Raw genomic sequence first — 26,088 nt, forward strand, 5'->3', positions numbered from 1 at the left:
GATCTTTAGTGCGTAGCTAGTCTTATGGGGATTGTTTCAGATACAGGGACACAGGTGGACTATGTTTCATGCATATCCATACAGTCATTAACTCCTTGTGGAGTCTCAGCTTTTGAAGGTCGAGAACAGATCTTTGTGCTATCAGATAATGTGACAGGTGATTATAATGCACAGCTTTCTGGAATGTAAGGCACTAATAACTTGGAAGGGTTCTTGGCCAATTCAGATGGACTAATATTCCAATACCAATGCTCTCCATCAATCTCTGAAAACGCGTGGAAACTTCAAGTTTCTTTTTCAGATTACTGATTAGGTCTTTCACTCTGCATACTCCTACTGGAACAATCAAACAGACTACAACAATGTCGCCTTTCCCAATGGGTGGTGTTTTCATATGCCTTTCTGTTCATTATCAGGGACAAACAAGAAACTGATCACGCCAATGCATAAGTGGGATATGAGAGTAATTTACGTATACAATATTGATAAACCCAAGCAAGGTAATCCTTTGAAGTAACTGAATCAAGTTTGTATCCCAAAGAAAATGAACCTGTATATGAATAAGAAAAAATTAGTAGCAAATTATGTGAAAATAATTAAATGAAACCATAATATCCTGAAGAAAATCAACCTAAACATTAATGGAAAAGTAGAAGCAGTGACATCTGTAAAAGAAATTTAATCCAGTTATGGTACTTAGCTATAGGGAAATAGAAAAGAACATAGTTATCTGCAAAAGTAAATGAATTGATTACAGCACATTAGCGTAAAAAAGAGAACAAAAGTAGTGCTTAAGAGAAACTGAATTTTTTCATTTTATTTTGAAGAAAATGTTCACCTACGTCTGTGAAAAATGCCCTGTAACAATATTAACTGCATCGAGCCACTTCTCGAAGAAAATTAATTTAAACATTAGTGGAAGGCATAAGCATAGTAATCTTTCCCTCTCGGCCGTCTCCTACGGAACGCCAATAACACTGACCGTACAGTGCATTAATTTTCTCAAGATAGTAAATCTGAATGTACGAGTAATTGTAGGTTTTTCATTTATACAATACTCTTTACAATATTGCTCACATTTATTCAAATGTAAATGTTATGTAATTATTACTTATTTTTTAGCTGTACTTTATCTATTCTTTTTTTTGTAAACTTTATTTTTGCATTAATTTCTCAGAAATTTCGTTGGTCTAAAGTGTGTGTGTGTGTGCGTGTGTGTATGTGTGGTAATGGGGGAGGGGTAGGGGGTATTTTCTATGGCCCTGCTTTTAAAAATCTCGGAGATTCAAATCCCTTTTATAAAATGGTATGATGCTATGCTCTTATGGGTATTTTCACACATTCATAACCTTTGTTCATCTTCCTGTGTACAGTACATATTATACATCATGGCTAGATTACTTATACTATAATACCTGAACAATGTAAATTTAATGCTCATATAATTGTTGTTATACTGTTTTGTTTGAGAAACGATGACAAAAAATCTGTACATGCCAGTACAGACGAGGTCCAGTCGTAACCCTATGTAAAGAACAACACAACAGTGGAACATTTCTTTTATTCAAAACCTACGTATTGCTTTCATTTATGTAAATTAATGAACTAAAAGGGAGGAAAAACTCTCTCTCGAGTTTAACTAATTAACCTAAACATGGTATTTGCCCTTATATAACAACAATTAATACAATTATCTCTCTCTCTCTCTCTCTCTCTCTCTCTCTCTCTCTCTCTCTCTCTCTCTCTCTAATTATGTAACAGTGAATTCACCTTCATAAGCAAGGCATTCACTGTTACATAATAGTAACTGTATGTATAGTCATTTTCGACAATGATAAATACAGTTCTGGTTTCAGGCACTGGTTTCATAGCATACGTTGGGAAAGAATCTGTCAATAAAAATAGCCATTATTATACATCGTAGGTCTGGTTTGGAACTGTTATCATACGAGCATATTGAAAGAAATTTTGGAAGAGTAACTCATAATTTTAATGTTTTATTGTACCAAGAGGAAGTGGGTCCTATATGTATTCTTTACAGTCTTTGTGTGCTGGGATTTTGGCTGTAGAGATTCCTGGAATTTTTTCTTAAAAATTTTAACTGCGTCCATTAAAACTGACACGAGTGAATTCAACCAAAATTGAGGGTCACTTGTTTATGATACACCCACATACATACATACATACATACATACATACATACATACATACATACATACATACAAACATTAAACGGTGAATGGCCAATGTTAATTTTCACATTCATGTTATAACTTCTGAATTGGATATAAATGTGTGTGTGTGCAGAAAATCTTTTTAGAAAAGGCTCACCAATAGTACATGGAGTCCCCTATACACACCTCACTATCCATCTGTATATTTTATGGACGCCCCTGATTCCAATTTAGTACCTCTTCCACTACAATATCCTCCTTCCTACGGCTTCCTGTGAAGGATCCACTCTTTTCATCAAGCTACTGTCGTCTGTTGTCTTCATGTATCCATACCTTCTCAAAATAATTTGATCCCTCTTTCACTGAGACTGACAATTATACCGTTTTTTTCTATTCTCACATTTCTCGCTCATATTTTCTTAAGCTGCGCAGCTCCATGAACAATTCTCATCAGCTTCAACCCCTTTCTTTGTTGCACCTTAAACATCCACACTACATCCATTAAAGAGAGATAATTTCACAGTCTTTTCATACTTTCCAGCTATGGCTTCTGTAGACACTTCACATCCCTAATAGTCTTTTATTTACTCCCGGCTAAACCTCTTCTCTCAGCATACTGTCATCTGGTACATTTACTCCCACATACCAGTAGGGAATATCCGCTTCCATTCTTCTACAATTCCTGTTAACATTCGTTGCCCTACTGTCCTGGTTTCGTTTACCCTCAGAAACCTGCTTTAGTTCACATTCACTTTCAGTCTTCTCATGTTACAGACGCTTGCAAACTCTTACTGGTTTCTGCAGTTTCTCTTTACGATCATCTACCAAAATAGTATTATCTGCAAACGTTATCCATTACATACTCCATTTATGACCATGTTTCGTTTACTCAATCTTATACCTATATCTAATGTCCTTTCTCTGACTTGTCACATCATACCATCTTAAATGTATTAATAGTTCCATATAGATAGAACAGAGATTTTTCTCAGACAAGGATTTTGCACCAAAATAGCAATTTCCCATTTATATACTTGAACTCACGTTTTACTTTCATCATAAAAATTTTTTATTGATCTCACCAAATAACCTTATGCACAATTATTCAACCCTGGTATCTTTCAGATTGCATGTCTGCTAATTCTATCATGCCTTTTCTGTCTTCGTATGCAGCACTTGAAGATTTTCTTCCCTTGTACTTAAAAGGCTCTCATAACCGTTACGTAATTAACATCTGATCCAAACACCCTCTTCCTTGTTCAAGCCTTCATTGGTCTTCCGTCATTTCAATTGCTTTCACATTCAAAATCCTGTCATACACATTCCATGTTACATTTAGTCAAATTATGCCTCTATAATTCCTTACTGGCATTCAAACGAACAGTTATTTTTCTCACCCATTTTTTTTTAACGTTTTCCTCTTCCAGACATGGCTTACACACACTGGTCAGCCACCTCTCAGAGTTTCACTTTTGTACAGTGCTAACTCACTTACAATTCCATTAACTCTTCAAGGCTTTTTATTCTTTAACCACTTAATTTCCCCCATATCGATAACAGTCACTTCCTTAACCAAAATTAAATTCCTAGGGAACTGTATCATCCTTATTAGATTGATACATACTCTATACTATATATATATATATATATATATATATATATATATATATATATATATATATATATATATATATATATATATATATATATATATATGTGTATATATGTGTGTGTGTATATATATATATATATATATATATATATATATATATATATATATATATATATATATATATATATATATATATATATTATAGAGTATGTATCAATCTGATAAGGAACTGTATCATCCCTTTTAGACTGTTACATACTCTGTAATATATATATATATATATATATTATATATATATATATATATATATATATATATATATATATATATATATGATATATTTATCATATCACCGTGATTCATATACAATCAGAAAGCTACAAACGTCCTTTAATATCCAATTCACTCTACCTCGGAAGTAATATATTTTCATATATGTTACCAGAGGAATTTTAGGTGATAATAAGTCCATCACGGGGATCGAACCAGCGACGGGAAAGGAATCCTCATCATCTACAGTTTATTTTTCAATGCCGAGCGTTTCGTATAAATGAATACCATCTCGCATTTTCCCAGGCTATAAAATAGGTGTTTTGCGTTTTGGAGACATCAATAACAAATTAATGTTGGCAACAGCGTTTTCTGTAGCCAAAATGACTATTTATCACAAAACCATTCAATAAGTAAAAAGTTACAAAATCTTAAAATCAACCTCACCTACCTGAAGGAAAGAACAAGACTAATTAAATAAGGGAAAAACAGGTGATAAAAGTCCACCGTTGCCCAAACTAGGATCGAACCAGCGACGGACGGGGAATCAGGACTGAGTGACGCCCTAACCAGTCGGCCACAAGTTTTATTGAAATGAATACCATCTCCCATCAGCCCACCCGTCGAACTCAGGTGTTTTGCGTTTGGAGAAGATATCCAAACCTCTGCCATGTTGGCAGTAGTAAGTTTGTACATAATTTTATTAATGACTATTTATCACATCACCGTTTCATATACAATCAGAAAGCTACAAACGTTCTTTGATTATCCCTTCACTCTACTCGGAAGTAATATATTTTCATATATGTTACCGAAGGGGAATTTTAGGTGATAATAAGTCCACCGTCCCGTGGGATCGAACCAATGCTGGACGGGAATCAGGGACTACAGTGACAGTCTTTAACCAGTCGGCCACAAGAGAGGTATAAATGAATACCATCTCCCATCAGCCCATGTCGAACTCAGGTGTTTTGCGTTTGGACGATATCCACCCACCTCTGCCATGTTGGCTGTAGTGCGTTTGTCGCACGTAGCCATATCATGACTATTTATCACATCACATTCATATACAATCAGAAAGCTACAAACGTCCTTTAATATCAATTCACTTGCCTCGGAAGTAATATATTTTCATATATGTTACCGAAGAGGAATTTTAGGTGATAATAAGTCCACCGTCCGTGATGAACCAGCGATTGTATTGAAATATTTCAGGAATAAAGGATATCTCATCAGTGACGCCCTAACCAGTCGGCCACACAAGAGGTATAAATGAATACCATCTCCCATCAGCCCACCCGTGAACTCAGGTCGAACCAAATTGGCGCTTGAGTTTCCACGATGAGATATCCTATTTATCACATCAATGTGATTCATATACAATCAGAAAGCTACAAACGTCCTTTTATCCATCACGACTATATTTTCATATCCCGAAGGAACTTTTAGGTGATAAAAGTCCACCGTCCCGGCAACCAGCGACGGACTGGGAATCAGGAAACAGTGACGCCCTAACCAGTCGGCCACAAGAGAGGTGATGTGATAAATGATCATAATTTAGGAAAAAATGCACAGCCAACATGGCAAAGGTGGGTGGATATCGCCTTAAATCTGAAAAACATCCTGAAAATCCCTGGGTGGGCTGATGGGAGATGGTATTCATTTATACTCTCTCTTGGTCGACTGTTCAGAGTCAAAGACTGGCTCCCCGTCCTCTGGTTCGATCCAGGGACGGTGGACTTATTATCACCTAAAAATTGCCTCGGATAACATATATGGGAATATATTACTTCCGAGGGATGAATGAGGAAAGGCGTTTGTAGCTCCGATTGTATAGAATCACAGGGATGCATAAGTCATAGAACAGGTAGCAGGTTATCTAAATCCTGAGCAATCAAAGGTATACGAAATCATTCAAAATTATGTAAAACTTATATTGACAGCAAGGATTTTTCCATCTTGTGGCCGACTGCAGAACAACAACGACCTGACCATCCTAGAATCCATAATTATCAAGAAAACTGGTACTGTCGACTTAAATCACTCAATCGTCCTCAGTGAAATTGTTTATAGCCTAGTTTGGACAACTGGTTTTCTCACTCTTCTTCTTCTTCTTTTTTAACGTGCTTTTATTCCCATTTTTGTATGGGGTAAACGCACGATGCCTTCTTTTGAAGGACTTTTTGATTTGGCTTTGAACGGTAGACCTGTGAGTCTCGATCGGCTGCCCTGCCTGACATCGCTTAGACCTCCTTGTGGCACTGTATGTTTCATGTATCATACCCGACCCAACGCCCTTTCTTCCCAGCAGCGAGGAGTTATTATCACTGGTATGGCGAGTTCGAGACGTGTGAGAAAATATGTTATGTTTTTAGAAGGTGTTGTAGTGGCTTTGTTTTGTGTATGTATTTAGTCTGTAACATCCATTTGCTTTTAAGCAAACCTATCCGTTGATTACATATATAATCCCGGGATGTCTATACGGATATAAAGTGTCTGCCTCTTTGACCAGTCGGCTGCGGGTTTTGAACCCACGCCACAGACCTCTAGGGAAAGTCCGATCATCTGCTGCTTTAACCGACTTTCGCCACCGAAGGCTCTAACTGGTTTTCCTATAAAATTTACTTATTTATAACAGTCTTGTTCTTTCCTTCAATGACAGGTAGGTTGTTTTAAAATTTTAAAAACTCACATTTAATTATTGGAATGTGTTTTGTTTTTAAAACATTTTTACTACAGAAAGAGAACAAGACTTATCAATGCAAAAATTTGTTAAACCATTGTTCAAATTATATAAATATTTTATAGCCTTGAAAATGCGACTTGATTCGTCATTGAAACGTATTTAAAATAAACTGTATGATGAGGATGCCTTTCCCTACTTTCTTGATGTATATTATGGATTCTATGGTTATCGTTGTTGTTCTGCATTTTACCCAAGATGGAAAAATCCTTGCTGTCAGTATAAGTTTTACATATTTTTAATGATTTCGTATATTTGATTATATAACCTGCTATATTCTATATGCCCCTATATACCTAATATCCTCGTGCATCCCACGTATATCCCGTGATCACATATATAAAATATATTAATAATTTGGATAGCAGGGTCCGACTAGGAACTCTGAACAGAGATGATTATTTTCAACAGTTTATTCCAGCGTTTCGAAATCATATTTAGATCTTAAGGCTGGAAAAAATTATTGTAAAGTTTGACATAAAACAAAATAAAGGTGAATTAAAAGTCACAGTGCATAAAGACATGTAAAATACTAAAATATACAATACATAAAGACAAGTAAAACACTAAAATGCATATGAAACTTATAAGATCCACTAAAAGGCATATAAAACTTACAAAAGATTAACTAAAAAAAAATTAAAAACACTAGTGAAAATGAGACTAACCTGATGAAAGAACAGAACAGAACTGAAACAGCAACAAAGCAAGGGAGGGAAAGAAAAAATGAAAACATCAAGATAAAAACAACTGGGTAGAGCAGGACTGTGTTAAAAGGAATATAAGGCCTGTACTAACCAACTAGATGATTACTGAGCAATTTTGCTCGTTTTTGCTGTTCATTCAAATAAGTTTTATCTAAAGTGTGGCTTTTATTAAAATCTTCAACATAAAACATTTCAGTAGAAGTACAAAGTGAGAGACTGCATGTATTGTTTCTTGTTACAGAGTGTTTTTTTGTTCTTTACTCTAGTTATAGTGAGTTGCATAATGCAGTTGGTGGGATGAATATCTTCTCTGTCAATGCCCTAAATCCCTGTAAAGCGGACCCTGAATCTGAAGCCACAATACACCAGTAATTGAATAATGATCTGAAGGAGAGTTACTTCTCAAGACGGCTTTTGGTGCTTCGGATGTTGGCATAGTGACAGTTTATTATCTTTTACTGCCAGGCTTTTGATAATTCCTCCTGCTACCGTTTTCCCATTTTTAAATAGTAGATCTATCCATTTATTCTGCATCCAGAATCATGTAATTATATTTTGGACAGTTTTCTTCTTTTTATCTTCAAACATCTTATAAATGCTTATTCCCATTTTTGTATGGACCAAGACTTTTGCTCTTTGAAGGCAGACTTGAGAAAAACCTTTGGCTAAGTAAAATGGTGGTTTCAGAATGGTTGGAGAAGTGTGGATGAGGATGAATTTAAACCCCATTACTGTTAGTATTAAGATTATTCGTATCATTACCCGACCACTAACGCCCTTTCTTCAGTTTAGTTTAATTTAAAACACACCATTCACTGTTGTTTCAGTATTCCTGTGCATTTGTTTGTTATGTTTTTTGGAAGGTGTTGTACCTTTGTTTGTTTTGTATTTAGTCTGTTTTCATCCATTTTATAATATAGAGAAACCTGTTTTGTTGAAACTTTCTTGATAAATAATACCCTTTATACTTGTTTCATAAGAAAGTGTCTCATTTTGAATGACAATCGGCTGCGGGTTTTATTTATGCCAGATATGTAATTCAGTATGCTGCGTTGAATTCATGAGCCACCAAGTCCAGAAGGTTTTGTTGAAATGATTTTAACCTATTTATATTAGTCTTGTTCTTTCCTTCCCTTATAGGTAGGTTGTTTTAAGATTTTAGTGAACTCCTTTTACTTATTGGAATGTGTTTTGTTTTTAAATATTTTTACTACACAGAAAGAGCTGTTGTCATTGCATTAATTTGTTATTGATGTTCGCAAATTATATTATATTTTATAGCCTTGAAAATGCGACTTTTTTATCATTCGTCATTTAACGTCGGCATTGAAAATAAACTGTAGATGATGAGGATCCTTTCCCTACCTCAGCTTCCTATATATATACTGTATATAATATATATAAATATATTAATATATTTCATAGAGACGCCGACTAGCGAACACGACGCTAATGATTATTTTCAACAGTTTATTCCAGCGTTAATGCGTAAATCTATTTACATCTTATGGGATTTCCCGTCGAAAATTATTGTAAAGTTTGACATAAAACAAAATAAACCATGAATTAAAAGTCACAGTGCATAAAGACATTTAAAATACTAAAATATACAATACATAAAGACAAGTAAAACACTAAAATGCATATCAAACTTATAAGATCCACTAAATATCCATATAAAACTTACAAAAGATTAACTAAAAAAAACTAAAAACACTAGTGAAAACGAACTAACCTGCTGGTAGAAAGAACAGAACAGAACTGGAAACAGCAACAAAGCAAGGGGAGGGAAAGAAAAAATGAAAACATCAAGATAAAAACAACTGGGTAGAGCAGGACTGTGTTAAAAGGAATATAAGGCCTGTACTAACCAACTAGATGATTACTGAGCAATTTTGCTCGTTTTTGCTATTCATTCAAATAAGTTTTATCTAAAGTGTGGCTTTTATTAAAATCTTCAACATAAAACATTTCACCGAAGAATTTATAAGTGATAAAGGAGAGACTGCATGTATTGTTTCTTGTTACAGAGTGTTTTTTTGTTCTTTACTCTGAGCTATAAGAGTTGTATAATGCAGTTGGTGGGATGAATATCTTCTCTGGAAATGCCCTAAATCCCTGTAAAGCGGACCCTGAATCTGACGGTGTGCCACAATACACCAGTAATTGAATAATGATCTGAAGGAGAGTTATTCTCAAGACGGCTTTTGGTGCTTCGGATGTTGACGCATAGTGACAGTTTATTATCTTTTACTGCCATACTTTTGATAATTCCTCCTGCTACCGTTTTCCCATTTTTAAATAGTAGATCTATCCATTTATTCTGCATTAGAATCATGTAATTATATTTTATAAATTTCTTCTTTTATCTTCAAACATGGCTAGGTAAATGCACTAAGGTTCTCGTAATATCAGTCTTCTCATGAGACCAAGACTTTTGCTCTTCGAAGGCAGGAGTGATCTTGGAGAAAAACCTTTTGCTAAGTAAAATGGTGGTTTCAGAATGGTTGGAGAAGTGTGGATGAGGATGAATTTAAACCCCATTACTGTTAGTATTAAGATTATTCGCATCAGCGTTAAGCGACCACTACAAGACTACTCAGTTTAGTTTAATTTAAAACACACCATTCACTGTTGTTTCAGTATTCCTGTGCATTTGTGTGTATGTTTCTTTGGCTTATCTGTACCGTTGTTCATTTTCTATTTCCTTTGTTTTCTCCTATCATTATAATATAGAGATGTAAGTCACTCTGTTTTGTTGAAACTTTCTTGATAAAGTAATACCCTTTATACTTGTTTCATAAGAATATGTACTCATTTTGAATGACAATGATAATTGATAATATTTATGCAGATATGTAATTCAGTATGCTCGTTGAATTCATGCACCAAGTCCAGAAGATATTGTTTGAAAGATATTTAACCTCTTTGTGAGGGTTGCGTATGTTTATGTGAGTATAAGAATCGGCAGTATACATTTATCACATACAAATTCACATTTGATAATTCCACATCAAGCATATTCCACACACACACATTTGATATTACGATATTTATATATGATCATATATATATATATATATATATATATATATATATATATATATATATATATATATATATATATATATATATATATATATATGTATCCATCACTTAACACTATCCGCAGGGCCCAGGCATGCACCACGGTATACATGTATAGTTCATAAAAACTAAAAAAAACTACACCAATGACTGGCAGTGCTGTGTGGGCAGAAAGAAGTGTTGGTAATGCTGCTTATAGTCATAAATCGGCTAAGAAAGGAATATAGAGGTGAGGTCCCAGGGTAAGTGTCCCGGGTGGCTTTGGGAAGGCTGGGTGGTATGGATGGGGAGGGGTTGGTAATGCATCGCAGGGAGAAAGAAGTGTTAAGGTCTGTTCACACATTCATGTATCATCCCACGCATGTTCACGCATGTGAAACATGGCTGTACTGTAGGGTTTGTCGGCGTGATCAAGTGGATACGTGTCAAAGGCCGATGTCCGTAAGTCAACATAATGACGTCATAACGTATGTACGGAGTAATGCGTATTAAGGCTACACACTGCCCAAGATTGACAGGATGCTTACGTGAACTGCCACGACAATAGGCCACACCCCCACATGTAATGCGTGGCAGAGCAAGTAACACCCACGAACGTATACTGTATGTGAAACGTTGTGCGTTGTGACCTCACGACATCCTCACGATATCCCCACGTACATCGGCGGGTATACGCCAGGTACAAAAGGGTCGTGCTGTGCACATGTGTTTGCAGTGCCATTCACCACCTCCCTGTAGCAAGAAGTATTCCCCTGCTGCTGAATCAACATAGAGAACATTGAGGACATCGTTGCCCTTATAACACCAGCACACATACAACAAAGAAACGTAATGGAGGCCATCGTGGAGTATGTGTACTGCATGGTATTGATGGAAGCTGTGAAGGCCTACATTGCAATTGAAAATAAGAAAAAAAAGAGGAGGCCGAGGAGGGTTTGGGCTTGGCCGTACTTGCAAAGAAGAGGGGAGTTAGGCCACTATGACAACCTGATGGAGGAGCTGGCAACAGAAAACCCAGAACTATACAGGAATTTTACGCGAACTGACAGAGACATATTCAGTGAAATAGTTGAATGTGTCACACCCTACATTCAGAAGCAACACACATTTTGGAGGGAACCCCTTATGCCAGGACTGCGTGTGGCTATCACCCTACGTTTCCTCACCACGGGTGACTCTTACAAGAGCCTGCAATACGCATTCCGAGTAGCTCACAACACCATAAGTTGCATTGTACCTGAGACCTGCAGGGCCATTGTTTCTGCCTTTGGAGATGAGGAACTGCAGGTACCACAAACACCAGAGGCTTGGAAGCAGGTTGCCCGCGGGTTTGAGGAACGGTGGAACTTCCCCCACGTAATTGGAGCAATAGACGGTAAACACATCAGGCTCCATAACCCTCCCCTTGGTGGTACACATTACTACAATTACAAGAAGTTCTTCTCCATGATTCTACTTGCCATTGTCGACGCTTCATATAAGTTCCTCTACGTGGACGTGGGTGCCACTGGGTCAGAGTCGGACGGTGGTGTATTTACCCAGACCCGTCTGTGTGAAATGCTGGCAAAACAGGAAGCAGACCTTCCCCAACCTGAGACCCTACCAGATGCAACAAATGGAGCTCCTGTAGACTACTTCCTGCTTGGCGATGATGCCTTCCCCCTGCGGAACTATCTCATGAAACCCTACCCCAAAAGAGGCCTGTCCAAGGAGGAGTGGATCTACAACTACAGGTTAAGTAGGGCACGGCGGACGGTGGAGAATGCCTTCGGGATTCTGACCAGCAAATTCAGAGTACTCCACACGTCAATGTGTATCAAGCCTGACCGTTTAGAGTCAGTAGTGCTGGCCGCGTGTGTTCTGCACAACCTTATAATAACAAGAAATCCATGCAGGCAGGAAGCAGATCAGGAGAACCCCGTCACACATGATTTCATACCTGGTGCCTGGAGGAGTGACCCACCCCTAGGAGACGCTCTTCCAACCATGGGCGGCAACACTGCAACCAGGAATGCCAAGGAACAACGCAACATCCTGAAAGACTACTTTTCATCTCCTGGCGATTCCGTTATTTGGCAGGAGAACTACTGTTAACCTACATTTATATTTGTTATAATAATTTCTCTTTGTATGTCGACTTCCAAAATTTTTAACGTCCGTACTGTTTACTTTTCCTTTGTGTTTATGCATTTATTTGTTTTACATATGTCTTATTTGTGTTATTATTCTTACTTCATTTTATTAGTATAATGGTTTTTAGTTCATTGAATAAAAGTTATTTCTCAATTATATGTTTATTGTTTATACTAATCCTGATATATACACTGAAACATACAATACCAAAAATAAACATTTGTTATATAAGTTAATTTTCAACTATATATTTGTTTGCATATGTTTTCTTTTGTTAGTATTGGATCATACACTCTGACATTTTTAATGCAGAAGCAAATACATGCATTGCAATGTGGCTAAGTGCATTACTCCAAGGCGTGGGAAGATTATAACTTTGAATATTTTGAAATGGTTTATACCTTTATGTTGGCCATTGCCAAGCAGTAGTGAAGAACAACTTAATAATATGAAAATACAGATATTTTTTTATTTTTTTATTTTAATATAATATATCTTCACTTACTTCTTATTTTTGTTGTTATTCTTACTTCATTTCGTTACTTTCATGGTTTTGAGTTCATTGAATAGAAGTTACTTTTCAATTATATGTTTATTGTTTATACTAGTGCTGATATATAGATTGAAACATACAAAAATACAAAACAAAATAGATATTTGTATATATAAGTTACTTTTCAACTATATAGTCGTTTGCATATGTCTTAATTGTGTGATTATTATTACTTCATTTTGTTACTTTGATGGTTTTAAGTTCATTGAATAAAAGTTATTTTTCAATTATGTTTATTGCTTATACTAATGCTGAAATATTTACATGGAAACATACAATAATACAAAATATATACATTTGTTTATAATACACATTGACACATTCACCAAATATGTATAAAAAAAATGTTGCCTTAAACTAGAGGCTCTCCAGGAAGCTGCTCGTTGGCAAAGACACGTTGAGGTCCCTGGGTGTGGACGTCACTGCAGGTGCAGACAGCTGCGCGTGCAGCATCGCCACCTGTTGTGCCGTGAGGTTGAGAGGCTGCGCCATGGCACCACTAGGTGTAGCAAGTGGCACACATGTAGCAGCCGTCGTAGCAGGAAGGGCAGCTGGGGCCACAGGCGGAGCATCCCAGAGGGCTTCTGCTTGGGTGTGGGGTATCAGATGACATGGCGGCCTCGTGATGCCCTCTTTGGTAGCCCTCACAAAGCGCTGTATGACGGAGATGAACTCCACCTTCAGCGCCATCCTCAGCTCGGGCCCCACATCCACACAGTCGGCGGCAAGCTCCTCCAGGGCGTTCCGCCAGTACGTCATCTTGGGGTCACCCAGAGGTCTTATGACCCCCTCTAGCCTTTCCCGAGCTGACTCTGCTTGTTGCAGCAACACTTCCAGGACCCCACTTGCAGCATTGTCCTCCTTCCGTGACTTCCTTGGTGGTGCAGGATCATCAGTGGTGGAGGACCGGTCATCAGACGAGCAGGGGACTGGAGTGGCACTGCCAGCAGGATCACAAAAGGCAGGAACAGCAAGGGCAGGACCATGGCCAGGAGGGTTGCTGCAAGCAGCTGCAGCAGACGCAGACTGTAAAGAGATGGAACATGTATGAGAGAATGTAAATGTACTGTGAATGACAAAGTTGTAGTTTCATTAATTAAATAAACTGTGCAATAAAGTTTCAGTCACTGATTTACTAAACAATGAAACAATAAAATAAGACATACCATCGGAAGTCCCAACACCTTGGGCTTCTTTTGGCGGACGATGTGGGGCTTGAGGAAGTGGAAGATGTTCAGTATCCACTTCTCACGGTCCTTCAGTCGTCTGCTGGCCCCCTGACCACTTTTTTTGGCTGTGAGGCGTCCAAAGTGGGTCCTGAGGGAGGTGAACCAGGTCTGGAGTTCAGGGCCTGACACAGGAGGATCCAGTGACCTCCCCTTCTCCTCAAATGCCCTGCACACCCTGGCCTTGTCCTTGTATGCCGTCATGCCCTTGTTGTATATGAATTCTGCCTCCTGCTCCAACCACTCCCCTAACAGCCTCTCATTTTCATCTGAGAGGATGACAGAGGGATTCTTCTTGCGACACGCTTTTCCAGGGGCGGTGCCGTCAGCAGCTTCGTCGTTCCCGTCATCATCGGCGGAGTCTACGTCATCCAGGCCAACGTCCTCGTCGTTGAAGAGGCTATGGTCACTGGCCATGTCCTCCACCTCGTCAGCCTCTTCAAGGTTTATGACCACATCCTCCTCCATGGTGTATGCAGGGGTGGCTGCAGGAGGTGGCCACCTTGTAGAGGCCGTCTCTGCTCCTGACTGGGATGTTGGAGGCTTGTAAGCCCCCTTCCGCTGTCTGTTGCTGCTTACTTTCGGCATTTTCTTCAATGGTCTGCTGACGAAGGCGCTGGAGGGGTGAGAAACGGTGTTGCTGCTGCCTGTCCGGGAGAGGAACTGAAGCCGCATCCGTGCCACAAGCTGTTTTATACACATGACACAGCGCTGCCTCATCGTCTCAGGTCTTGGGGGAAAGGCGCTGTTGCCACGTCTACTCCCGAACCTCGTGGGGACCCACGCGGTGCTTGGCGGGAACGGGAGAGCAGTGTGGGACCACACGTCATTGTCCCGCAGGCACGTAGCCCACGCTACGGATGCACCACGCGGTGCGTGTGGAACCACACAAAATGACTGATGACGTGAGCAGACACGTAACTTTTGAACATATCGAAACGTACGTGGCTCCCCACGCATGCTGGGATGGTGCTTATCGACCTCCCGACTCCGCTCCGCATGTCCACGATCTTAAATGCGTATTACGGAACTTTTTCATAGTACTTACGTAAGCTGTTGCCAACTACCAGTTTCCATTCATGCGTGAACATGCATGGGCTGATACGTGAATGTGTGAACGGACCTTTAATTGACAATGTTTACAGGCATAAGCACTCAGCGAAAGGGTCATTGGGGGGCTGGGAGACTGGGAAAGGAGTTTCCAGGGCGGGAGTCGGGGTGGGAAGGCCATGTGGGATTGGGAGTCAGAGCAGGAAGGCCATGTGGGATGGGTGGGGAGGGGTAGGAGGGTGTTTGACTTTTGAGAGTTTTTGCAGTTGCTATCGGTATAAAAGCACAATGTCATTTGACGTCATCATACGGCACATTGTTTGTTGCTTTTAAATGGCTGATACAGAAATGTCACCAGTTCATTAGTGTATTATAAAAAGTGCGTTGGTGGGTGAGGACTTGTGATTTTTTGTTAGCTTTCCTGCTATTAGCAAAATGGGTATATCATTACATGTCCTCATCATTCTTTGCTTTTGAAGGGCTGATTATGCTTCAGGATAATATCATAAAAATTTCCCTTTCTAATTGGATACATTTGCAGAGTGTCAGTGCACTTGGTAGCAAAGCATGCTTCTCCTTCCAGTTGCAGTGTCAGGCTTTTGACGGGTGCTGTGATTAGGTATGCCTCAATGCTTCCCAGTCATTCTGTTGCTTTTGTTGTGGTTACTACAGCATTTGTGTGGTGCTGTTTAGTCTCTGTATGGCTCCACCTTGTCCTAAGAGGGTAAATAAGGTGTTGACCCTTCAGAAGAAACTTGAAATCATCAGGAAAGTCAAGGCAGGCTGGTCTATAGATTGCATAATGCAGGAGTGTCGTACTGTCCATTCAACCTTGCTGGATATCAAGCATGCCAAGGACAAGCTTGAAGAAGTATGCAACAGACTTTAGAAAAAGACACCAGGAAGCCAGCCCCACAAGGTGATGGCAAAACCCCATCATGAAAGGACTGAACAGTCAACCTTGACCTGGTTTGTCAGCAAAGGGTGGCTGGCATGCCGATTTGCGGTACTGAGTTGATGGCTGCATCTACAAAGCTGAGAGGCCTGCAAGGAATTGCAAACTTTAAGGCATCCAAAGGGTGGCTGTTTAGGCTTTAAATTCTGCATGGGATTTATAACAAGGAGACTCATGGTGAAGCTTTGAATGCTTTTGAGGAAGGAATAGAGTAATTTCAGCAAACATTGCAAGACTTTATTATTATTATTATTATTATTATTATTATTATTATTATTATTATTATTTATTTCAATAGCTGAAACATATTCACATGGAACAAGCACACAGGGGCCATTGACCTATAATTCAAACTTCCAAAGATTGGTGGTTTCAACTTCCCACTGCAGACCCCACACTGCAGCAGTAACTGATCATGATACAGAGCCAGTGATTTTTCATTGCCCTGGGGGAGATGCAAACCTGTGACATCTGAGTGGCATCCCACGACACTAACCACTATACCAGCAGATCAGATATATATATATAGATACCAGATATATATATATATATATATATATATATATATATATATATATATATATATATATATATATATGTTAATGACCCTATACCCAGGTCAGATAGGGTCACAATCTCTTACTGTATCTGTTTTAAGAACAGCACCAGTCATCTTACACCCCTAAGACTCTCTGGTAGCAGTGGCCAGCCCTGGGTCAGCAAATTCCTTCTCCCTCGTTGACTCATGTCAATGAATCTATCCTCAAACAAAGGCCTACTGGAATTAGGCACTGAGGTGCAAGACTAGACTTTATTTGCAAATTAAAAAAAAAGTAATTCAACAAAAGCTACGGTCATGAAGTGGAGTGATTCCCACCCCATTTAAATGGAAATCCTCACTAGAGGAAATTCTGAGTCACAAATATTCAGATTAATGATTCTAGACCAACCAGTACTAGTGACTAACATCCTGGTCACCAAGCAAAGTAAAAAGGTCATAATTATTTTAGGCCTAAATAAAAGTCCTATAGTGTGTAAAAATAAACACCACTTCCAAAATATTCGTCCTCACGGGACGAACCCAGAATTCCTGTTAAAAGAAATATATCATATATTAAAACCTGAAATGGTGTTACAAGAAATCAGTATTCAAAACGGAAAAATGAGCTATGGAGAACAGAATGGGAAAGTGCATAATGGAAACAGAGGAATTTCACTGCAGCACAACTGGGTATTTCCACATAATATCTGGAAAAGATATAAGTGTTCATGAGTTATGGTACTCACTTCGATGGCATCAAATAACGGATCTTCCAGTGGCGATCTTTAAACACTGCACAACAAGCAAATCATACCCAGCCACAAAACGAAGTCCCCTCGCGATTGTCTGTTCTTCTGATAATATACCATATACCATTACAGAATGCAGCACACACTCGTATATATATATATATATATATATATATATATATATATATATATATATATATATATATATATATATATATATATATGAATATAAAAAAGGCCCATAAAACACTATTTAAACATTGCAACCATATATTTCGGGCACTTGCTTCTGTGCCCCTGTTCACAGGTAGAATATTCTACAAGTGAACAGGGGCACAGAAGCAAGTGCCCGAAATATATGGTTGCAACGTTTAAATAGTGTTTTATGGGCCTTTTTATATTCATATTACACTGTGGTATTACAGGAAAAGACATCCATATATATATATATATATATATATATATATATATATATATATATATATATATATATATATATATATATGTATAATAAAATATATACATATATATGTATATATATATATGTGTGTGTATATATATATATATATATATATATATATATATATATATATATATATATATATATATATATATATATTCTAACATATATATGTATGTATATATTCTAACAAATATTTATACTGTTCGACCTCTCTTCCTTTGTTAAGTAGAAATATAAAAAAAAAAACAAAGAAAAGAAAGCACCAAAGCTTTCCCTGTGTAAAGCAGTTGAGGGAAGCAAGCCAGAGAGCTGGATGTTTTTCAAAACACCAGCCATTGTCGACAGATTTGAAGTTTAGTTTAGGGGCCTATTCAAAAGGGTAGGTTTTACCAGGGCCACCTTTAGTTAGGGTATACCTTAAGCCCACTTTACTATGACCTTTGTACTGGCGAGTTTTTGTCATTTTTCAGGCTACCTGCAGGCCATTATGTGGGAGGAGTCTTCCAAGTAAGCACCCACAAACTTTGACCAAGCTCATCAGTCCAGCAATACCCTTGAGAAAGAGCACAAGCGCAGTGCCTCTCTCGGCCTCCTCCCTTTGCTCTCTCACCTTCTTGTAGAACAGCCAGGGAAATTGCCGTTTTCAACGGACCCAGGGCTTCTGATGCAATTGATCACAGCATTATCTACTCCACAGTAAGTCTGAAGATGACAATTACTCCCAGTTCCTCCCTTTAGACCTCCCCCTTATTTCCTGTTTCAAGTTTCTCTTTTAAACAGTCACTGACTAAGGAAACCATATCCAATTTATGAAGTCAGTTATATGAAGTACAATTAGTATTGCCCAGTGAGATTACACAAAGTATTCTCCATGGTGTTAACATAATATCCTTGATTTAAGATACATCCCTTGCAGTCAATTAATGATAGTGAGAGATCCTAGAATTCGAAGTGTTATCTGGATACATCTCTTCCAGAATCGGTCACACCTTGGAACCTGGCAATAATCTTTTTTTGGAGAAGGATTAGCAACAACATACTCAAGTCCTGTGCTTGGAATTGCCTATCTGCGCATCACAAGAGTTTTTACAGCTGTTGTGTCGTCCATCCACTAACTCATGTTGAAATATCTTGTGTGCGAAGTGGGACGAAGTTGGGGCTATTATTAGCTCCCATACGATTTTTTATATCATTATTTTTTTTTTTGTTGAACTAGATGGTTGAGTAATGTGGTTTATTTAATTCATGTGTTCAAAATAAATCAATATATTCAGTAACCTAGTTTCAACTGGCGACTGAATCTAATTAAGTTAATTATCTGTCTTTTTTTATAACTTTTAGGCTTAATTGATAGGATTACATGGGTCTTAGATAAAGCAAGGCTATATAAATCACAGTAATTAATAATTAAACTCATCAGCCGAATGACCCACGTAACAGTGGTTGACCTTGTCATGAACTCTAATTAATTTCACTAATTAATTCACAGATATAAACAACTTGGAATCAAATTAAATACGAATTAATTTAAAGATAAAATGTCAGATCATATTAATTTCATGCTAAACTTTCCCAAACAAGGATACAGGCCAAGGTAAGTAATATTAAGAATACCAATGATATAAGAATAAGAGTAGGTATGAAAGTGTGCAATAAATGAGAGCAGCTATAATTTACAATTTACAACAATAAGAACATGTTTACCGCATTCGGATACCGAGCCACATTCCAGTCAAGGCCGTGTAAGTTACGAAGTCAAGATTTAATATTTTGCTATTCATGATATTAATTTTTGAACTTGTCAACTATTGCATGACGGTCCTGGGAGGGTGTGTGTCTAGCACTTCTCTCGTAGGATAGGACAGACAAATTTTCACAAGTCCATAGGATTTCTTGCAAAACAGCAACCATGTCCGCCCTACAGAGAAGGTGCTGACTGAGCTTTACGAAGAGAATTAGTTTCCCTCATGTCAAATTTCCTTGCCATTAATATTGCAAATGAACTGTAACAGTGTTAATTTCATAATTTGCCCTTCACATTAATGTAAATCAGGCCAGTAAGGACGTCACGGGGCCATTCCTTTGTATCTTCAATGGCCCCATAGTAAGCTTGGTGGATTCTTGCAGTGTTTAGTTCAGCACATAAAAAGGAAGGGAAAAAGCAAAAATCATAACAAATTCGTTTTCCTTCTTTATAACGTACAATAGCTTGCATTTGTTGTATATTAAGTTAAAACTTGCATTCCCACATTAGCTTCATTTGTTTTGTAAGAGGAATTTGAGTATTTTGTGTTTTTTCTTTTTATTGTAATAAACATCGCAGAGGCGGGAGTTTGTGTATTCCTCCACCAGTCGGTCTCCTGCATTTTGAGTCCAGTAAGGCATTGTGTTTGAATCATCTGCTGTGTGATCACATGACCCGTCTGACATTTTGGGGAATGGGTTGCCTACGAGCCAGTGGCCGCCATCTTAAACCTTGTTGTTATTGTTTGCTATTGTTTACCTGTGGGACGTCACGAGTCACAGTAACGTCTGCCTCATCTGCTCCACTTAGCGAACTACTTTGTCTCACGCTTTACCATACTCGCAAATCTTAGAGAAAAAAAAATATATACTTCAATTATAGGGAAACTAGGTTTAGGATTTAATACAACAGATAAAAGAAAGTTAATAACTTAGTCAGGGAATTACTTATTTAGGGAAAAAAAAGTTCCTACACATAATACACTTTCACAAGGAATTATATAAAATGAAAAAAGAACTTCCATCATTTAACCATACTTATTAGTATAAGATGTAATAGGGCCAGTTAAGATTGGCTAGACAATCCATTACTAACATAGCCCAAGTAAGAAGTATTTCAAAAGAAGAAACCTGCTAATGTGTATTGACAACTTTACTTATTTACTCACGCAGTACAAACTTAGCTTGCTGGATACTTTTCTTTTCTCTCTCTCTCTCTCTCTCTCTCTCTCTCTCTCTCTCTCTCCACTTCTTTTATCCATTCACGTAAGCATTCAAGATATCTCCGAAGTGTGCGTGCACCGTCTTCATTAAAAGAACGGGCCGACATAGGAATAATTATTTGAAATAAAACAAATAAAAGGAACACCTCTGTCCCACAGATAGATGAGGATAAGTTAAGATTACCCACAGTTATAGAAAACTGTCAGTCATGAGTGGGGTCTTTTATCCAAACCTCAGCATAAAAATTAGCCTTCCTCCCTCCGCAGAAAAAGGAAGTGGCACAGCTGGTACTAGGAACTAGTCACCCACGAGGGCCAAAGCAACCAAAAATTTATTTTCCTTTTCCACAGTGCCACTAATCTGAGGCACTGTCACAAACTGAAGAGCTTACCTATCTCTTTCTTCTTACCTTCCCTTTTTCTCCTTTTGTGACTACATAAGCTACACCTGTACCTAGAGACCCAGAGTGCCATTAGTGTGACCTTTGCACAGCACACTCAGCCATAGTGCCACCTTATTGAAAAGTACCACACCACTGAAGTGTCACCCAAATCTGAGGGACACGTCCTCACTTCCCAAGTACGTCCAGTCAACCCAAATAGATGCCCTTGCCTACTAGAACCATGGCAACAGACGATTACAGAGCCCTCATGGATCTAGAGAAGGAGGCAGGTCTCATGGGACCAGAACTCACCAAGTGGGTCAAGGAACAGCTGGATGACTTGACCAAGCAAGAGAGGGAAGAAAGAGAGGAACAGAGGAGGTATGAAGAAGAACAGAGGCAGCTGGAAGATACAAGAGAAGGACGGAGAAGACAGCATGAATTAGCCCTCAAAGAAGAGGAGCTCCAGCTGGAGAAAGCAAGAAAGGAAAGTGCTGAAGCTATGGCTATCCAACAAGCCTCCAACCCCACATGTGCTGCACCAAAAGCTTTGATCTCAAGCATTAATTCTCTAGTCCCCAAGTGGACTGAGGAAGAGCCAGAAGCATGGTTGGAGGAAATAGAGTTGCTCTTTGAAAACTGCAACACCACCAAGACAGAGAAGGCCTTAGTGCTTACCAAGCACATGGAAGGAAAAGCTAAGGCAGCCCTCCGCTCACTGGAGAAGAGTCAGAGTGACAACATGGTAGAAGTTCGTAGGGTCATAATGAAAGCCTATGAAATAACCCCGGAGAAATGGAGACAACGGTTCCACGGTCTTGCCAAGGAAGTCGGCTGGTCCTGGACCGAATGGGTCTGTCACAAGACCCAGTCTGGTACCCGCTGGTTTGACTCCCTGTCGTGCACTACATTTGAGGACCTATTTAGTCGGGCCATGCTGGAGGATCTTTTCCAATGTGTGCCTTGGCCCCTTGCTGTGTATCTCAGTGATAAGGAGCCCACCACCCTTATGGAAGCCTGCTGTATGGCTGATCCCTGGGAAACCTACAACCTGTCCCACAGCACATCTCAGCGGTGCATAGTGCCACCCGGATACCTTTCAGGCTCGACTCGCCTGAAGAACGGACTGCCTAGCAAACCTACATGCACCCACTGCAAGAAGTTAGGGCACACTGAATCTGATTGCCTCCTACAAGTTGGGCAACAATAAGCAGCCTTCTACTAACAACCAGAACTCCGCTCCCTCTATGTCCACTCAACCCTCTCCACCAACAGTCACCGCAGGTCATCTAATCCCCAACAAAAGGCTCTTGCCGATCCTGTGGTACTGCCGGCCACTATAGTGCTGGACATCCAGCCTGCCTAAATCATGTCCCAGCCACCAAGTTCGTCAACTTAATTAGCAATTCATTCTCCGTGGCCGGGCCGCAGAAAATACCTCACCCCGAGAGGCTGGATACCCAGTTCATCTCGGTGGCACCCTTTAATGGCTCTTACCTGCCCATGGCCCGTTCTGGTTATGGTAGACACTGCAGTTGACGTTAGCCTGATTTCCAGGGTCCAAGTGCCAGCCAATGCCACCGTTGGCGGGCAAACTCAGTGGGAGATGAAATGCATAGAGGGCCACACCACAACCATTCCCACAGTCAAGCTCCAGGTCACAACAGCTTGGGGCATGCTAACTCACCGCCTTGGCATGGTGAGTGGAATTCGGCCCAGAGTGGATTTCCTGTTGGTTGGGACCTCCACTAGGGAAGCCCTTCCTCAACGCCACTTCGCTGCCATGGTACTTCCCCCACTGAGACCCCGACTGTAGGATCACCAAGTCAAGGCACAGCCACTTTGACCGGAGTGCCACCAAAAGAAGAAGAACCACCTTCCGCCCGCCGAAGTGGTCGAGGAAGGGCACACACACAAAACAATTCTAGGCCTAGTCCTCCCTGTCCATGAAAGGACAGCCAGCAATGAGGTCCTCCCTCTCCAAGGAAGGACATTCAAGAGAAGCAGTAGTGCTATAGAGCATGCAAGGAGACAGGCCACTCCACTAATTGGGAGGGCTGCCCAAATAACAATGCCCAGTGGATGCTCCAAAACCAGACTCTCCAAGAGGCTATGACCTCCAGCTGGGACAGGAATCTCTGTCTCAGCCCAACTCAAGCCATCTGCCAGGTATTGCACCTCTGGGCCCCTCGTCAGGCATGCCTGACCATCAATTGCTGCCTGTGCCACTTGTGAGCGCTAAGCAGTGCCACGCTCTGTCCACCTCGGACGTTGAGCCACCACTCGAAGAGGACCCTGTGCCAGATCCAGATCATGAGGCAGATCCTCCTCTGGGAGATCCAGGGCCCGTCACTGCACTAATCCTAGCAACCTATGAGCCTCCGGCACCCGACACTTCTTCCTCACCAAATCTGTTCCCAGAGGATGAACCCCCGGTGGATCAAGCTGCTACACCCTCTCTGGGAGACCAGGAACTGGCCTCCCCGGGTGCAGAGGTTGAGACCGCTCATGCTCCGGTTGTCGCAGCAGCCGGAGAAAGGAGCCTTCCTGTAGCCTCTGATGTTACGCTTGACTTTGTGCCCGCTAGCCCTTCTGACCTTTCCCCATAGTTGGTGCCCTCATCACCTCCTAGGACTGACATAGGTAGGCTTTGGAGGAACCCAAAAAAGAAGGCAAAAGGGGTGGAAGAGGGCCAAGTAGTTGCAAGAGCCATGAGCTCATCCTGGCACGTGTGCCCTCTTGGCACAGAGCCTTTCCATCTCAGAGTGATCCTGGCTCCTGTCTAGAGGAGGTAGCCAGTGTGATCTCTGTCTTAGTAAAGCCTAGACTAGATTGAGTACATCGTAACAGTAACCCTGTCACCTACACCTTACAACGAGCAGCGGTAACCATGTAAGTTTATTGTAATTGTGAAGCCAGTCACCCTAACTATTGTGAATAGAGACACTGAACTCATGACACGCATGGCATAATACCTCAGTTGAGGCAAGCATTTACCATACGAGGCAAACCTCATTTGCAGAACGGAGGTTATATTTTTGTTTACTGTGATTGCAAATTCTAGTGTAGGACATTGTATACTTGTAAGATTGTAACTTAGCTAGTTCATTGTCCTTTATGTTGGTGCTACGGCAGTGTTCTAATAGGTTATGTCATTGAATGTACCATTTGGCTAGGACTGAATATCACAATCATCAGAGGTAGCACATAAATAACCGTAAGCACCTTTAAGTAGTGTTAGGAGTCTTTAGAAGTAAGTGATTAAAGTTCATGTCCCCTTCCAGAGTCAGGTAGATCATTAGCTAGTTGTATTGCAAGGGACAAATTTGTTCAGGAGAAAAGAGTAAAGTAATTGAGGCAAACAGCTTGCTTAGTACAGACCTTCACGCCTGAAAGGGAGTGAAGGCCTTTTTAAGGGGGGAGCTCTTACAAATATTTATACTGTTCGACCTCTCTACCTTGATTTAGTAGAAATATAAAAAAAAACAAAGAAAAGAAAGCACCAAAGCTTTCCCTGTGTAAAGCAGTTGAGGGAGGCAAGCCAGAGAGCTGGCTGTTGTGTTTCAAAACACTATCTGTTGTCAACGGATTTGAAGTTTAGTTTAGGGACATATTCAACAGGTTAGGTTTTACCAGGGCCACCTTTAGTCAGGGTATACCTTAAGCTCACTTTACTATGACCTTTGTACTGGCAAGTTTTTGTAATTTTCCAGGCTACCCGCAGGCCATTAAGTGGGAGGTGTCTTCCAAGCAAGCACCCACGCACTTTAACCCAGCTCATCAGTCCAGCGATACCCTTGAGTGAGAGCACAATTGCAGTGTGTCTCTTTCTGCCTCCTCCCTTTGTTCTTTCCCCCTCTTGTGGAACAGCCAGGGAAATTGCCTTTTTCAGTGGACCCAGGGCTTCTGATGCAATTGATCACTGCATTATCTACTCCACTGTAAGTGTGAAGATGACAATTACTCCCAGTTCCTCCCTTTAGACCTCCCCCTTATTTCCTGTTTCAAGTTTCTCTTTTAAACAGTCACTGACTAAGTAAATCCTAGTAAAACCATATCCAATTTATGAAGTCAGTTATAAGAAGTACAATTAGTGTTGCCCAGTGAGATTGTGCAAAGTATCCTCCATGGTGTTAACGTAATATCGTTGATTTAAGATACATCCCTTGCAGTCAATTAATGATAAGTGAGAGGTCCTAGAATTCGAAGTGTTATCTGGATACATCTCTTCCAGAATCGGGCATGCCTTGGAACCTGGCAATAATCTTGTATAGAGAAGGATTAGCAACAAGATACTCAAGTCCTGTGCTTGGAATTGCCTATCTGCATGTCACAAGAGTTTTTTCAGCTGCTGTGTCATCCACTAACTCATGTTGAAATATCTTGTGTGTGAAGTGGGACGAAGTTGGAGCTGTTATTAGCTCCCATACGATTTTTTATATCATTCATTTTTTTTGTTGAACTAGATGGTTGAGT

General features: G+C 39.8%; 2 protein-coding genes across 2 annotated transcripts; both read left to right on the plus strand.

The window, feature by feature from the left end:
• Nucleotides 1–11,424: 11,424 nt before the first annotated feature.
• Nucleotides 11,425–12,687, plus strand: LOC136841192 (uncharacterized). Its single transcript, XM_067108230.1, has one exon. It carries the CDS (start codon nucleotides 11,425–11,427, stop codon nucleotides 12,685–12,687), a length of 1,263 nt encoding a protein of 420 aa, XP_066964331.1.
• A 9,166-nt stretch (nucleotides 12,688–21,853) lies between these two features.
• LOC136841193 (uncharacterized) lies at nucleotides 21,854–24,221 on the plus strand. The gene is made up of 3 exons (XM_067108231.1): nucleotides 21,854–22,357; nucleotides 23,170–23,311; nucleotides 23,692–24,221. Exons 1-3 carry the CDS (start codon nucleotides 21,854–21,856, stop codon nucleotides 24,219–24,221), a joined length of 1,176 nt encoding a protein of 391 aa, XP_066964332.1.
• The last annotated feature ends 1,867 nt before the right edge of the window (nucleotides 24,222–26,088 follow it).

Source organism: Macrobrachium rosenbergii, chromosome 8 (assembly GCF_040412425.1).
Source record: "Macrobrachium rosenbergii isolate ZJJX-2024 chromosome 8, ASM4041242v1, whole genome shotgun sequence".
NCBI lineage: Eukaryota > Metazoa > Arthropoda > Malacostraca > Decapoda > Palaemonidae > Macrobrachium > Macrobrachium rosenbergii.

What these genes read in the sequence shown, in the direction of transcription:
- LOC136841192 (XM_067108230.1), top strand. Translation starts at nt 11,425, where the DNA reads ATGGAGGCCATCGTGGAGTATGTGTACTGCATGGTATTGATGGAAGCT.
- LOC136841193 (XM_067108231.1), top strand. Translation starts at nt 21,854, where the DNA reads ATGGCAACAGACGATTACAGAGCCCTCATGGATCTAGAGAAGGAGGCA. An exon ending in AGAGTCAGAGTGACAACATG is followed by an intron (nt 22,358 to 23,169) that starts GTAGAAGTTCGT and finishes CCTGATTTCCAG; the next exon opens with GGTCCAAGTGCCAGCCAATG. An exon ending in TAACTCACCGCCTTGGCATG is followed by an intron (nt 23,312 to 23,691) that starts GTGAGTGGAATT and finishes AACAATGCCCAG; the next exon opens with TGGATGCTCCAAAACCAGAC.